Source organism: Drosophila navojoa, chromosome 2 (assembly GCF_054131105.1).
Source record: "Drosophila navojoa isolate 15081-1374.11 chromosome 2, UAZ_NAV_1.0, whole genome shotgun sequence".
Taxonomy (NCBI): Eukaryota; Metazoa; Arthropoda; class Insecta; order Diptera; family Drosophilidae; genus Drosophila; species Drosophila navojoa.
In genome coordinates this window covers 16,755,836-16,770,197 of record NC_142890.1, presented here as the reverse complement: position 1 = coordinate 16,770,197, position 14,362 = coordinate 16,755,836, and the positions used below count along the sequence as shown (strand labels likewise).

The window sequence follows — 14,362 nt, the reverse complement described above, 5'->3', positions numbered from 1 at the left end:
TACAAATCAACAATTCCTTTTATAGTTGTCTTGAAATGTCACCCATTCACTTGTCTCAACGCGTGTGTGTGTGTACGTGTGTGAGTCGCATCGCATCGCATAACATCGCATCGCATCGTATCGCATTGATTCAGTTGCCATTAAACTCACCTTCAGCTGGTCTGGATGTTGCCCAAGGTTGCTGAAATGCTCTCAGACATTTGCTCAAGCACTTGCGATTCATATCGATTTTCATGTCTGATTTCTAGGACTATCCAATTCGATTTGCATAGAGAAGCGAGCCATCTAATGGCAGTAATTCATTTGGGAAAATATTTCCGAGTCGACCCCTAATAGGATCAGCGCTGTCTATCCGCAAATAACGACGGCTCAATGTAAATTTCCGATTGAAGTGCAGGGGCGCACTAAACGCAGAATATTAAAAACCACTCTTAATTTTATTGCCGTGAGTACTTAAGCATGAGTGAATGCAACATTCAATCATTCCAATTATCTTTCTGTATTGGCCATCAAGAGCATTAAAAACAAAGTACTACAAAGTTAAAATGAGGTTAAATGCGATGCTTTCACGCTGTCAGCCCAGATATCATTGCGATTTATGGACCCACATTTTGCCTCTCAATTGAAATTTTATATTTTATTATTTACTAGAGACGACATTACATACGTGCCACCTGCTAGGTAATGCACGTAATGTATTTACACTTCCATTCCACTCGCTCACTCACAGTCCGTCTCTATCTATCTCTCTCTCGTTGTTATGTACCCTCTCGTCACGGTCTCTCCAGCGCTTCGCAACAATATAAGTCGGAGGATAACGCTCACACAGCCATACATAGTAAATGTGCAAATGTACTCCAGCTCTGACATCTTTAATATAGCACGAGAAAACTTTTGTGTCCTGTTTTGTGTCACATCTTTAAGCTTACTGGCAGCTATATCAGCTGTATTTTTAATCAGATGACCTGATTGAAAGCCTTGACATGTTCTATAATTAGATAAATGGCGAATATCGAGTATATGACTTGTGGGCTTGCATGACTACAAGATAATTCTCCCTTTTAAATGTCCCAATTAACACGATTATTAATAAATAAATGATTTGTTTTTCTTATTTTAATTATAAAACTCAAACCTCAACTTGCGATGATAATTACATTTCTGTGTATGCCATTAGGTGTGTGATTTATATAAAATCTTTGGGCAACATCCTTTAACGATTATTTGATTTGTTTTCGGGCCTGGAAGTGGGCTCACAAACTACTTAAATGTCACATGGTCAGTTAAACTTTAGCATTGCTTTTCCGCTTTATAATGATTTATGTTATGGCCAAACAAAGAAATCTGCATACGCAACAAGAATACATATATAATAATTAATGACACATATATATGTATATTACAACATCTGTGTGTGTGTGTGTGTGCGTGTGTATATGTCGTATAAATATTTACATACATATATATATCCATTCGACTTTGTAGCACTCGCATCCTTTTTCCACTTGAGCTTAACTGCCCAACACTGAATTGAATTCCCTGCCTCCATCTATTTAACCCACGGGAGCATTTACATAGACCACATACACATACGACGTTTGGGGCGAACGGACTTTTTGTCTGTGTCTCGTTTTAGACTTGAGCATTGAGCATCTGATATGCATCAAATATAACTCAATTGCCGGACTGTTGGGCTCTTTGGTGCTGAATAACCAGGAAATGCTTGCGACTTACGCCAAACTTGGGCCCTTGCCCACTCCTTTGGCAGCCGCCTCAATCTGCGCCCTTCAGCTTGCAGCCTTGGCTCTTCCTCGTGGCTCTCTATCTCTCCATCCGCATCTATATTTATATGTGTGTGCGCCCTCTCTCTCGCCCACCATCCCATTTCATCCTGAAATTTTCCATTCATTTTCGCAAGTGGCTACGGATTTGCTTTTTGTACTCTGCGTGAATCGAAATAAGCCAAGAGGGTATATTAGCGCAGAATGTAATTAATAGCTTATCGATTTTTATATAATTAAGGCATACAATTTTATAAGTAACTGTCTTTATTAATATAGATATTATTGTTGCTTAAGAAATTGCATGAATTTTGAAAAATTGGAACACCTATTTTTTAATATTTATAATAATATATGTATATTTTTTCGCAAAATTTCTCAGCGAAAAATATTTATAAGAAGTACAGAAAATGCTATTTAATCATATGTGAAAAAAAATCATCATTATTAAGTATACGAATAGTTGAGCATAAAAATATATAGTTTCCGTTATGTGTGTTTTTATGATCCATCTCTATAAATGTATCAATGTAAAGCCCTTTGCTTTCCATTCACAGAGTATATGTTTAACATTTTCACTTGTTATATTGCGATTCCGGTGTCGCTTAACCAAACTCAGCTCTGAAGCACAAACAAATGCTGCGTTTTGTTTATTTACATAAGTATATAGCCAGACAGAGAGACATATACAGACGTACATATACATATATAACATACACTTAAGTATACACAGTATATACAACATTTAGGACTGTCTGTCTCTTGAAGATATTTGGCTAAAGGCTTTTAGGGCCAGCTTGCCGTTAGTTGGCGCTTCAAGCGAACATAAAAATGCCCTTAAAAGCCGGCACAGCGACACAGAGACACAAGACAGAAAACAAGAAAGTGGAAAAATAAAAACAGGAAAAAAAATACGAAAACGAAGCAAATATAAAACTTATACCAAAAAGGGATTGACGGATATAAATGGTGATATGACCTAAGGTCATTTGTATAAAATTAAGTTGAGCCACATAAAAACTACCCCACAAACCAAATGACAGTAACAAAAAAGTGAAAAAAAAAATAAAACCTGTAGAAAAGAAATCAGAAATAAAAACAAAATACAATACACAAAAACTAAATAGCTCACAACTACGCCCCAAGTTGTTTTTACTGTACGGCCTAATCAAAAACTTCAAATCGATTTATAATAAAAGTGAAGCACGCACCCTCCCTCAGACAGTTAGGACGAGAGTACGTGGCAGAGGCTAACTGAGAGAGCTAACTAAAAATGTAAAAAGGCCCACTCGAAAATCCTTGGCGCGCTTTTCATTTAGCCGCGTTCATCTTTAATAAATTTTTATGCCGTATGCTAATAAAGATTTTCTGTCGTGCCCCAAGCCATTTGCCACGGCCAGAGCAGTGGGAATGGCACTGGTTATGGTCGGACTGGCTGCCCTCCATCTCCACCCCACGTCAGACCGTGCTCCCCCCTCATCCATATCTCTCGGGGGCCGGGGCTACGTTTTAATATCCAGCCACGTATGTCATGGCACAAAACCATTAAGCACAAAAAGCAAAGTAAAATGCTAGAGCTGAATGCAAGCAAGAGCGAAACAACACAAAAAAGGAACAAAATATATATGTATATATATCTACAGTTTTACATACATATTTATGTATAGTACTACATAGAAAAGATGTAGAGGAAGCAGTGGAAAAACAGGAAAAAATTATGCCCCAGACGCCGCTGAATTTTAAATGAGCCTTTATGGGCTTCATTTCAGCGTGTAAATTATCTCATTTGTCAGCAATTGCGCTGTGCGTGTATGTGTATGTACGGGTGTGTGTGTGTGTGTGTGTGTGTGTGCAGGTTTCACTCAAGTGCCCGCCTAGACGTTACCCACCCGCTGCCCACCCTTCCCCCATATTCATATGCGACATGTAGTCAGCCATTTGTAAAATGATTCAATGGCGTCTCCTGACGTTTAATGAGATAAGCGCACGCTTTGTGCGATAAGATTGCGTTCTGCCCAGTCAAAGGCCAGCCGGTGCGTATCAACATGCCATCGCCAGCAAGTACAGTGAAAGCTCTGACAAGCGGACAGCTGCACGTGAATTCAATTTGAGCAGTCCGTCTTGCTTTAGCAAACAGATACACTTGGAAACAATTTCCAAGAATTGTCGTTTCTTTGTAAAAATTGAAAGTAATTTCTTGAATTTCTGGAATCCGCAAACGCTTCCCAAAATAGTCTACAAAGAGTAAGAAACGTCTTAAGTGTATTTTAAGTATGCAAATTCGCCTTAACAAACGAAAGTTTCATTCACCAATTTGCTTTCATTTGGCTCGATTTGTGAACCTGCATTTCCACCTTTGCGAACGAACCACATTTTCATTTCGGATGCTTTGGTTTATTAAATATTTTCCAAGGCGTAATGAAACAGTTAAGAAATTGCCACACTTACAAATTTACATAAAATTCATAATTTCAGACTTCTTGGCTTTTAATTTCATGATTTCTTTAAGACAGCAACTTTCTGAGCTCAGGGAACTCTGAATCCACTTAGGGAAGTTGCCACCGTATGTCGCGTATGTACCCGAATGCATTTCTCTTAAGATACCGTTACGTATGTGTAATTACACACAGTCAACAGCTGCAGAGCTTCGGTAACAGAATTCCGAGCATAATCGCATATCGGAATGCGTTTACGCTCCGGCATCCGCTTGTCGGTCACGCTGAATGACTTCGCAGAATGAAATGCAAACAAATCTTGAACAACGATATGGGCACAAAAGGCGTTCCACAGAACGCAATCAGAAGGCCAAGAAACAAACCAGAAACAGACCGCATTCGGGTGAAAAGTGCTTCAAATCTATTTATATCAGTTGCCACAAAAGAGATTTTTGGCTCAGTTTGACCAACATTTAGCTCGAGTTTGGTCAGTGCAACAATGTGTAAATCAGGCCGTTTGATTAGCTAATTCTGGACCCTTGTCTAGCAGATGAGGGCAACAAAGAAAAATAGACACTTTTGCTTTTTGGTTTATTCTGTGGCTTTAATTAAAATTTAATTTACTTTCATCAAATATTTAACCGAAGGAACTAACAAATTTTCATAAAAAATTTTCCAAATTAATTTTATTTAAAAACAAAAAATTAGAATTTGTGAATCAGGTACCATACAAAATTGCCTGACAGTTATAAAAGAAAATAGAAACAATTAGTTTAAATCTTCTATACTAAACTATAAATTTAAGATAAGTAATTATGAGTTAAATAATAATGAGACCACTGGAAACATGTTTCATGTCTGGACCAAGTTTAGCATGATAAAATGCTATTAAGCTATACAAAGAAACACAATGAAAGAAAGTTCGTTTAACTCTTCTTCAACATCTTAAATAACCTTTTGTAAACTTTATTTGTTTGGCAGTCGACCGTCATATAAAACTCGCTTCATATTTTAGAAATGAGACTGAGTTTTCTATAGAAAATTGTTGGCCAACTGACTCATAAATTTAGCAAAAATGTTGTGTAACTCAAAGTTCCAATTAGTACTTAAAAATTGATGTATGTATTTTCAAATGTGTTTCTCTACTTCTCCCGTTTTTTCTCTCGCTTTCATTTTATTGTAACAAACTTGTGCTCGAGTTTTGTGTGGACAAACTTGACTGGACGTCGGCATGAATAGAAACATATCTACATAAGTATATATGTATAGCATATAAATGTATGTATGTATATATGAACATAACAAAGGCAGCGAAGTTGAGGGCAAACGAACGCCGTACCCACCTTTTGACAAGGGCATAATTAAAGCATAACAGGAGTAACAGCAACGCCCCGTAAACGTACCCCAAAACAGGCTCCACCAAATAAAAGAAAATAAAAATGGGAGAGAAAAAAGGAGAAGGAAAGCGCCGTCCTCTCGCCAGTCAAGGCGATGCGGATCAGGGTGTGCCGTGGAGCTGCGGGGGGAAAAAGCGAGAAGGCAAGTCGTGGCGCGGCAAGGCGCACATAAAAGCGAAACCCACTACATGGGGTGAAAACAGGTTGTTACTTCCTTGCAAACAAGGTTCCGTTACCGTTATGCCCTTACGTATGCATGTGTGTGTGAGTGTGTGGCTGGGTTTGTATCTGTAGCTGGCGTATAAAAGAAAAGCACGTTATTGCCAATTTAACTTACATTGTGCATGTGTCTTTAAACAAAGATTTATGTACCCACTTGCATGCATACTCATAGCTAGCCCACTGTAATATATACGGTAAGTGTGTGCGATTGCGCGTGTGTGTGTATGTGTGTGTGTGTGTGTGTGGGTCAGGTGTGCTCGTAATAACTTGCTATAGATATGTCTGTGTGTGAGTGTATGTGTGTGTGTGGCGGTTGCTACGTGCCGTGCTGCCACTTAAATCAGCATAATGATATGCACTTATTGTTGTGGCAAATTTGTTAGCGGATATACTGCGAGAAACCGCAGACCAAAAGTAACGCACACACGCACATATGCACAGATCACGCTCAGACACATTTAGACATACATAGAAGCAAATATAGACACCCAGCAACCAGAAGCCTGTCGTAGTCGATTTCTTCATTTGCCTAATACGAGTCGACGCCATCATTAATCTAAAATATGGCAAAGGCACACGCACACACACACACGCACACACACAACCACATATTCGACTAACGATGTGCATGTAATTATGCTCAGCCACACACGCACTCGGTCTCGCTCGCTCTTGTGCCGTCTTATTCTGGCACGCATTTTTGCGTAAGCCTTGTTAATCGTGACAAAAGCTTATTGCGGTTTATTTGGGCTACTTGTTTCACATCCGGCGTCAATGTCGCTGCCGGCAAAAACCAAAATCAACACATTCAAGCGCACACTCACACACACGCACTCGAAAGTATACATACAGATATGTGCGCTGGCATGTGTAATACAGTTATATGGGCAAACATATGCCTGCGTTTGTCTGCCTTGGCCCGCTCTGGTCTCATTGGCAGCGCGCGCGTCAGTTGCACACACATAATAAACATTTTAAACATTATATTCGTGTTTAGCTGGCAGCTTCTTGCCAGCTTCATGTTGTTCTTGCTTTTGTTGTTATTATTGCCAGATGTGTGACCATGCATGTGTTAGTGTGCGTGTGTGTGTGTGTGTGTGTGTGTGTGCATGCGTCTCTCTGTGTGTATGTGTGTGTGTTTGTTTCGAGCAAAATTTACGGGTTTTAACGAATAATGGCGCTTGTGGGAAATGAACGTTTTGTGTTCGCTTCTGCTTGTCATCACAACGCGCCGAACATTCGCAACGCATTCCAAGCGCACACAGCCACACACAGCATTCACCACTTTATCAGCATTTTACTTTAGCTCTTATTACCACCCATGCTGAGTACATTACCACACATGTACATATACACACACACACACCCACACTCGCTTCTATGAGTTTTGCGAGTCTCTAAGGAAATTAAAAAACAACTAAAACAAATTAACAATGTAATGACAAAGTCTTATACCTCGCATACACATACATAAATAAACATGCACACACCCAAACACTCCGACTGAAGTAACGTCACAAACATTCATCCATACATACATATACATATCCGTACATACAGTCACACATACAGATTGGCAACTGCTAATATAGTATCGAGCATTTATACCAAAAATAAAATACAACAGAAATTGAATTACCTAGAATGGGCCGCCCTGTGCTTTTTGTGGTACGCCACCCACAACACAGCGGCGCTCAACGCAACGCCTATGTTAAGTATACGCCATGGAATCGAGCAATTCGCACTTGCGAAACGCAAACGCTTTTAATGATGATCGATTTGGGTAAACAATGAAATTTCCGCATTCAAATTTTATTGCCAGCAATCAGTAGCGCACTTTCCGGGACGTTCGCCTACACAATAAGTACGTAATGCTAATAAAGACAGTTCGTTACATACATTTATCTACTTAAATGCATTAATCTATCAACTGTGCCGCCCTTTTGCTGTTTATCTAGCTAATTTTCAATAGAAATTGAATGATTGTTATTACTGTAGAATTTGTGGTCGGGTGAGAGTGTGTTTGTTTGTAAGGCATATGGGTGCAGCATTTAAGGAACACGCGCCAATTTAAAAATATTTGTAAATATTACAAATATAAACGATTCAATTAACTTGAAGCACCCTGCAGCTGAGCGCCTTAACTCAGCTGTTCTCATTTAATACTAAAAGGTGGTATTTTTTCGAGGTATTTTTTAGTTGATCGTATCACGGTCACACTCGCCAGCATTTGTAAACAAATAACGATTGAACGCGAATACCACGATTTTGTTATTAAAACCAATACAATTGTGTTTTGTGCAAATAATTAGCTGCCATCGGCGGCTGAGTTGCAGCTACTTGTTCTAACTGATGTGCAAGACCGACAGCCGAAGAATTAGCTCAAGCTACAGCCGCAGCACAAGCAACACAGACATTCCAATGCACTTTCTCTCCATAGAGTAAAACCTGTCTTGCGGCTTATTGTTGTTGTTGTTGACATCTATTTCGATATCAATAGAAAAATACAGGCCAAAATACGTGTTGCTCGTTGTCGCGTTTGAGTTTGCGTTTGCGTCGTTAGCAGACTACTAAGCACCTGTGTGCCAGCCATAACAAGAACAAAATAAAATATATATAAAAAAAAAGCAAGCTCGCTGATTGCCGTCTTCATTGTCCAGTCACATCTTGCCCGCTCTTGAGTACGTTTCAGACAACTGGAGAGCCGCGCTTGAAGAATTTGTAATTTGCATAATATTTTTTGCTATATGCATAAGTTAAGCCAAGCATGTTTCGTTCAATTGAGTCATTTCGCCACGGAATTTTGTGCTAAACGTAAGTTCGACTCAATTTGTCACCAAACAAAAAATTCATTTCAAGCACACTTTCACAATAGGTCACATCTAACCATATATAGAAGATATACATATATTAGCAAGCAAGATGTCTTCAATTGAGGAGAAAGTGCGCAGCATATTGAATGCCAAAGATCTGGGCGATATAACACCAGAATTATGTGACTTCTCACTAAAAGAACAAAATGCCACGGCCGAAGCGCAGGGCGTGCAGCCATCGGCAACGGGTGACTTTGTGCCGAAAGTCGGGCAGACGATTAACTATATAGTGGCCTGTGTCATGTTCAATGAGCACGACGAGCTGCTCATGATCGAGGAGGCCAAGCCCAGTTGCGCAGGTGAGTTGGCAATTGGCAAATCGACATTGTTTGTAGCATGTTTTTGTTGACGCAGGTAAATGGTATTTGCCCGCCGGTCGCATGGAAAAGGGCGAATCCATTACGGAAGCAGCTGCGCGTGAACTGTTCGAGGAGACTGGCCTCAATGCCGAGATGACTACATTGCTGGCCGTGGAATCGGCGGGTGGCTCCTGGTTTCGCTTTGTGCTGACGGGTCGCATTACGGGTGGCCGTCTAAAAACACCAGCCGATGCGGATGCAGAGTCCATACAAGCGCTGTGGTTGCGCAGTGTCAAGGAGGTGCCGTTGCGGGCCAACGATATACTCAACATAATTGAAATCGGACGCGCCTATCATCAGCACCAGAAGTTGGCGAAGTCAGCAGAGGGTGTGGCCAAGCAGCCGCTTTGGCATGCGAATGTGCTGCCCACGCGTTATCCGCACAAACGCAACTACTTACGAGTGCTGGCCGTGGCGCGCAAGCGTGCCAGCAACTCGATGAACATACTCATCAGTGAGAAGAATGCTCATCATTTTCCGACTGTGGAGATGCATCCGAATCGCAGCCTGCACTCGACGTTGCGCAAGTTTATGATCGAAATATTTGGCGCTGAGCTGCCACAGCATCGTCCGCATGGTCTGCTCAGCGTGGAGCATGGCACCAACAGCGAGGAAGGCAGCGATGGCCTTTGCCTGAATCTCTTGGTGGCCTTCAGGCCGCCGCTCGAGGAAATTTCGCTGATTGGCAAATGCATTTGGCAAGAGCTTAGCTCGCCGCTGGACGAGACGCTGGCCCGCATACTCAGCAGCAAGAATGCCTCCATACCACTCAACGTGATACGTTAGCTTACTATCAACTAATTACTAGCCGTAACTCTCCTTTAAATGGTGCAAGCTTATATTATATGCCTTAGTATTTAAATATACCAATTGCCACTTGATTATAAAATTGTTGCATGTAAACTTTTATGACAATCCAGAAATTTTGGAAATTTTTGTTTTTATTTTATTTCTTATTAAATGCATGTGAGGCATTTTACAGAAACTATTTTGTTTTTATCATCTACTTCCTATGTATACATATACATATATGTATGTATGTAGTGCGAACTGAGAACTTGACTTGAGTTACTGATTAATTCTGAAACAATTCTAGCAATCTCTACTATAAAAGCGCTGCTTTCATAAAATCAAGTGAGCAAATCTCTGCATTTGAGCGAATATTAAAATTAGCTCTGAAGCAGGCTCAAGAGAGTTACACGGGTCTGAGTGGGACTGCTGCCTATATAAAGGCGAGCCTGAGTCTGGTGTCGCACAGTCGCTATCCAAAATTACTGCTGTTCGGAGGTGGTGCAATTCGGTGCTATTACTTTAAGCAATTAATATTCATAATAGTAGATATGTAATATATACATATGTAATTAGGTAAGCTATTAATATTTTAAATAATAGTTGATATACTATGTATAATTATGATTGGCATCTAATTGAATGATATTTTTCTTAGGAAAGATCATGATCATTAGCCTGGGCAAGATGAATTCAATATTGTAATAGTGTAATGATCTTTCATAACCATGATGAGATAATTCTCTCTCGCATTACAATGATTATCTTTATTGCACGTAGATCACCATAACCAGAAAGTTTATGATGATCTTAAATGCTTACCAGTGGAATTTATGTGGGCTTGACTGTTGGGATTATCTAATCTTCAGCTTTCCCGTCTAGCATTTATCATTTGCTAGTTCCGAGCGTCACTAGACTTCATTGTTTAGTTCCTGGGAAATAGAGATTGAATTAAATTGGCATAATTCCTCGAAGCAAGAATCAAAAAACAATTACTACAACATTGAATTTTATTTCCTATTTACAATTCGTTGTCAAATGCTCTGGTCAGAAACTCTTACACGCAATTTACACATGACTCTACATTACAATTTTTCACATTCGTTGAATAGGTCCGAACGATGATGACGTAAGATGCACGCCAATAACTACATATTAACTTTAAATTTAGTCCTTCCAAACTTTGTTGAAAACCTCCATAAATGAATCGTAGATCATAAAGGTGATGCCTACATCCAGACACACACGTCCCAAACGGGGCACTGTGCCCTTGTAAAATGCCGCTGGACCTTCGTTTCGGAATATTTGCAATGCACAATCCGCCGTATTTTTATACTTGGAAGCTTCGAGGCCCTGCATACGGGTCTTGACCACATCCAAGGGCGTATTACCAAATACGGAGGCAGCACCAGCAACGGCACCAAACGCGCCCACTAACAATTTGGGCACTGATTTATTTGGATCATCGCCCTGAAAGAAGAAGAATGTAAATTTAAGTTTAAATTTGCTAATTTTTATGGGATACGACATAGTTAAGTTTAGGTAATGCCTATAAATTATTTCAATTATAATTACCTTGTATAAGTCCTTCAGGGACTCCATGACGAAGAAGCGAATGGCCTGGTTGGAGCCCTGCTTCAAGATCGTTGCTGAAAGACCCTTATAAATGCCGCTGATGCCCTCCGCTTTGATTATCTCGCCGACGCCATGGGCGAAGCCTTTGAATCTCGGATTCGCACTGCGCTGATCATTGATGAACTTCACCTTGATGGTTTCCATGGGGGTGACCGCAACGATAGCCTCACAGACACCAGCGCCCAGACCACAGAGCAATTTGCCAGAATTGCTCAGTTGGCCCTGAGAATTGACAGCTTTAGAGCGCAGGTATTCGAAGGCCCCAAATCTGTCAGGGAGAACAATTAGATAGGTGATCGAATAGTTTATGTAGTCCATCAAGCTCACCTGGCCGCCGACTTGGGTATGCTACCATAGACTAGAACGCTGAGGCCACGATATAGTCCGAAGAAGCCGCGTTCACTCACCGTCTTCTTCACACAGTCAGCAATACCGTTGTATCGCTTATTGGCCCCCTTCTCATCCAACTGCAGCTGCGTCTTCACGTACTCGGTGGGATATGTAATGCAGATCTCAATGCCGCCGGTAATACCACCGGCAACAATGCCCTTCAGGCCCTTAGAGCCACCTGCTGCCGCCGCAGCAGCTCCATCATTGACCATCCAGGGCCGGTTTTGATAGGGACTTAACAACAAGGGCACGCGGGACCGATCCATCTCTAACTATAAATTAATAATACAACAACAACAAACAAAAAAAAGACATACAACAATTTAGTGGGGAGTGCATAGTATAAAATATCGAAAATCTACTAAATTTAGAAGATCCCAATTTGAATGGGAGTTTGTTGTCAAAGCAAACAAGCTCTGCGTTAAGGTGTGCGAGGGTGGATGGAAAAAATCGATCCTAAAATAGAATATAACAAAAACAAAATATCTCAGAGATAGCTGCATCGGAATATACATAATTATATCAAGCAATATACAAGAAAAAAACAACTCAAAAATAAATATATTTTGTACTTAAACTACTGAAGGTACATTCTCAAACTGTAACTTTGTAACTGTCACACAATGATTCTTATAAGAATATTATTATATTATATTATTATATTATTCAATTATAGCACTAATAATTTTAGACAACATTATATGGGAAAATCGCTCAAAATATGACTCGCCTCATATACCCCGTTCAGAAATCGAGATCATCGTATAAAAAGCAATATTGCAACTCTTTAGGTAGTATGTCTAGGTTATGTCTATGGCTAATCTATAACGTTTGCTTGTTTCGTGACAATTCGTGATTTTATCGCGTCGATTTTCACCTTGAAAGCAAAGTTCAAAAACAAAACAAAATCTATGTTGTATAATTCCAATAGAGAGAATTGTCGATTGCCATGGAAACATCTGCAACTGATTGCGATTACTTAAGATCGTATGATAGTACTTTGAAACGAAACGAAACAAAAAAACTCATGAAGTACTCTATAGTAATTCTCTTTCTGTTTTGCTCTTTACACTCGACTTTTTTTATTGTTATATAATTTCTGCAATGCCATAATAAATTTTGGTATTTCGTGCGATAATTATGCAGGTTAATTTTGGAATCTGATTTACAATTGATATCAAATGAGCAAACTCAAACATAAATGATAAAGATAAACAAAGTTGTATGATAACTTTTTATTGGAAATTGGCTCTCCCACACACACACACACACACACACGGACACACCTAAGCGAAAAATAACAATTCCAGTAAGCTTTCAATTGGAGAACTGTTGCCGGTATTTGATCTGTCTTTTTCTGATTGGAAATGTGTGCAATTTAGCACACAATAGTTCTAAGCTCAACTCACTCATTTACAATTGGAAGAAATGCAATAACTGGTTCACTTTGGCACTGGAGCTCTTTGGCTGTTTTTTTTTTTTTTTCTATCGAGCTGATTGGAATGCGACTGCGACGCGTTCGTGGCTAGGGCAGCGACTCAACTGAAAAAAAAATTTCATTTTCCAATCGCAGAGAAAGCTACAAAAAAATTCAAATAAGCAGCACATTTGTAAACAAGCAGAAACTAACCAACTGCTGCTCGCCGCAGATCGCGCGGCTGAGCGCATGGAAGCGAGAGCGAGCTGTCGACGCGTCGACGAAGAGCAAAAGTAACGGCAATGGCGTGATACTGGATTGCGTTGCTGTTTTGACGACGCAGCAGAAAGAAATAAAGTAAAACACGATCTATGTCTCTTAATCAGCAAAACCCGTTTGGCTCGCCAAAACTTGCCGCAGCTTTTTCAACTGGAAAAGCTCGCCCTTGCGCTAGTTAAACTGAGAAACGTGCTTTTTGTTTGTGAACAGCCGCAAAATAGGCAACAATCATATCACGATTCTGCTGTGGAGCTATTACACAATGCGCTCACACATACACTCGTACACTCTCAGACGGTGTGCGTGTCGCTGATTAGCTTAAGTCATGCACCAGTTTATGCCCCCAGCCAGTAAATCGATATAATTGTTATCAATTTATAGCACACTATATACGGTTTTTATCACTTTTTTTCGTTTAGCAACTTACTTCTTGTTTAATCAGCCGCCCATGTGGATAAATACTCGAATATATGCTGGAGCCGGCAAACTGGAACTGTGACTGCCAACCAAGCCGCAAACCAATCACGATTTGTCCGTCTCTCAACTGCGCATGACTCACCCATACAACTATAACTACTCATATATACACGGAGGTATATACATACATACATATGTAAGTAGGTAGGTACATTTGTCTGCTTCGTTAAAGTGACGACAGCTCCAGAAAGGAAATGCGTGGGAGGGAGCGTTATGATGTACTATGGGTCAGAATGTTGTTGCATATGTCAGCAAGCCGACATATACATACATACATACAAATACGTACTTGCACTGCAGCTCATATA

At 40.1% G+C, this 14,362-nt stretch overlaps 2 protein-coding genes and 1 long non-coding RNA gene across 5 annotated transcripts in view; 1 reads left to right on the top strand and 2 right to left on the bottom strand.

Moving 5' to 3' along the window:
- Positions 1-8,093: 8,093 nt before the first annotated feature.
- The window catches only part of LOC149092197 (uncharacterized), a 102,586-nt gene continuing 96,317 nt past the window's right edge, over positions 8,094-14,362 (bottom strand). Inside the window, exon 2 of the long non-coding RNA XR_016196156.1 lies at positions 8,094-8,467. This is a non-coding gene — a long non-coding RNA (uncharacterized LOC149092197). The remainder of the gene's footprint in view (positions 8,468-14,362) is intronic.
- Positions 8,369-9,976, top strand: LOC108659652 (8-oxo-dGDP phosphatase NUDT18). Its single transcript, XM_018112672.3, has 3 exons — positions 8,369-8,649; positions 8,711-9,007; positions 9,063-9,976. Exons 2-3 carry the CDS (start codon positions 8,758-8,760, stop codon positions 9,851-9,853), a joined length of 1,041 nt encoding a protein of 346 aa, XP_017968161.1. The 5' UTR covers positions 8,369-8,649; positions 8,711-8,757; the 3' UTR covers positions 9,854-9,976.
- On the bottom strand, positions 10,849-13,656 carry sea (mitochondrial citrate transporter scheggia). 3 transcript variants are annotated; one of them, XM_018112673.3, is made up of 5 exons: positions 13,512-13,656; positions 13,291-13,423; positions 11,819-12,153; positions 11,432-11,759; positions 10,849-11,326 (listed from the first exon to the last, which is right to left on the bottom strand). In XM_018112673.3, exons 3-5 carry the CDS (start codon positions 12,145-12,147, stop codon positions 11,024-11,026), a joined length of 960 nt encoding a protein of 319 aa, XP_017968162.1. In that variant the 5' UTR covers positions 12,148-12,153; positions 13,291-13,423; positions 13,512-13,656; the 3' UTR covers positions 10,849-11,023. The 3 variants fall into 3 exon arrangements, with proteins under 3 accessions (XP_017968162.1, XP_089114409.1, XP_017968163.1); XM_089258283.1 differs by having other exon boundaries at positions 11,819-12,165; positions 13,296-13,423; XM_018112674.3 differs by lacking the exon at positions 13,512-13,656 and having other exon boundaries at positions 11,819-12,165; positions 13,296-13,440.

What these genes read in the sequence shown, in the direction of transcription:
- sea (XM_018112673.3), bottom strand. Translation starts at nt 12,147, where the DNA reads ATGGATCGGTCCCGCGTGCCCTTGTTGTTAAGTCCCTATCAAAACCGG. An exon ending in ATACCCAAGTCGGCGGCCAG is followed by an intron (nt 11,760 to 11,818) that starts GTGAGCTTGATG and finishes TCTCCCTGACAG; the next exon opens with ATTTGGGGCCTTCGAATACC. An exon ending in CCCTGAAGGACTTATACAAG is followed by an intron (nt 11,327 to 11,431) that starts GTAATTATAATT and finishes TTCTTCTTTCAG; the next exon opens with GGCGATGATCCAAATAAATC.
- LOC108659652 (XM_018112672.3), top strand. Translation starts at nt 8,758, where the DNA reads ATGTCTTCAATTGAGGAGAAAGTGCGCAGCATATTGAATGCCAAAGAT. An exon ending in GGCCAAGCCCAGTTGCGCAG is followed by an intron (nt 9,008 to 9,062) that starts GTGAGTTGGCAA and finishes TTGTTGACGCAG; the next exon opens with GTAAATGGTATTTGCCCGCC.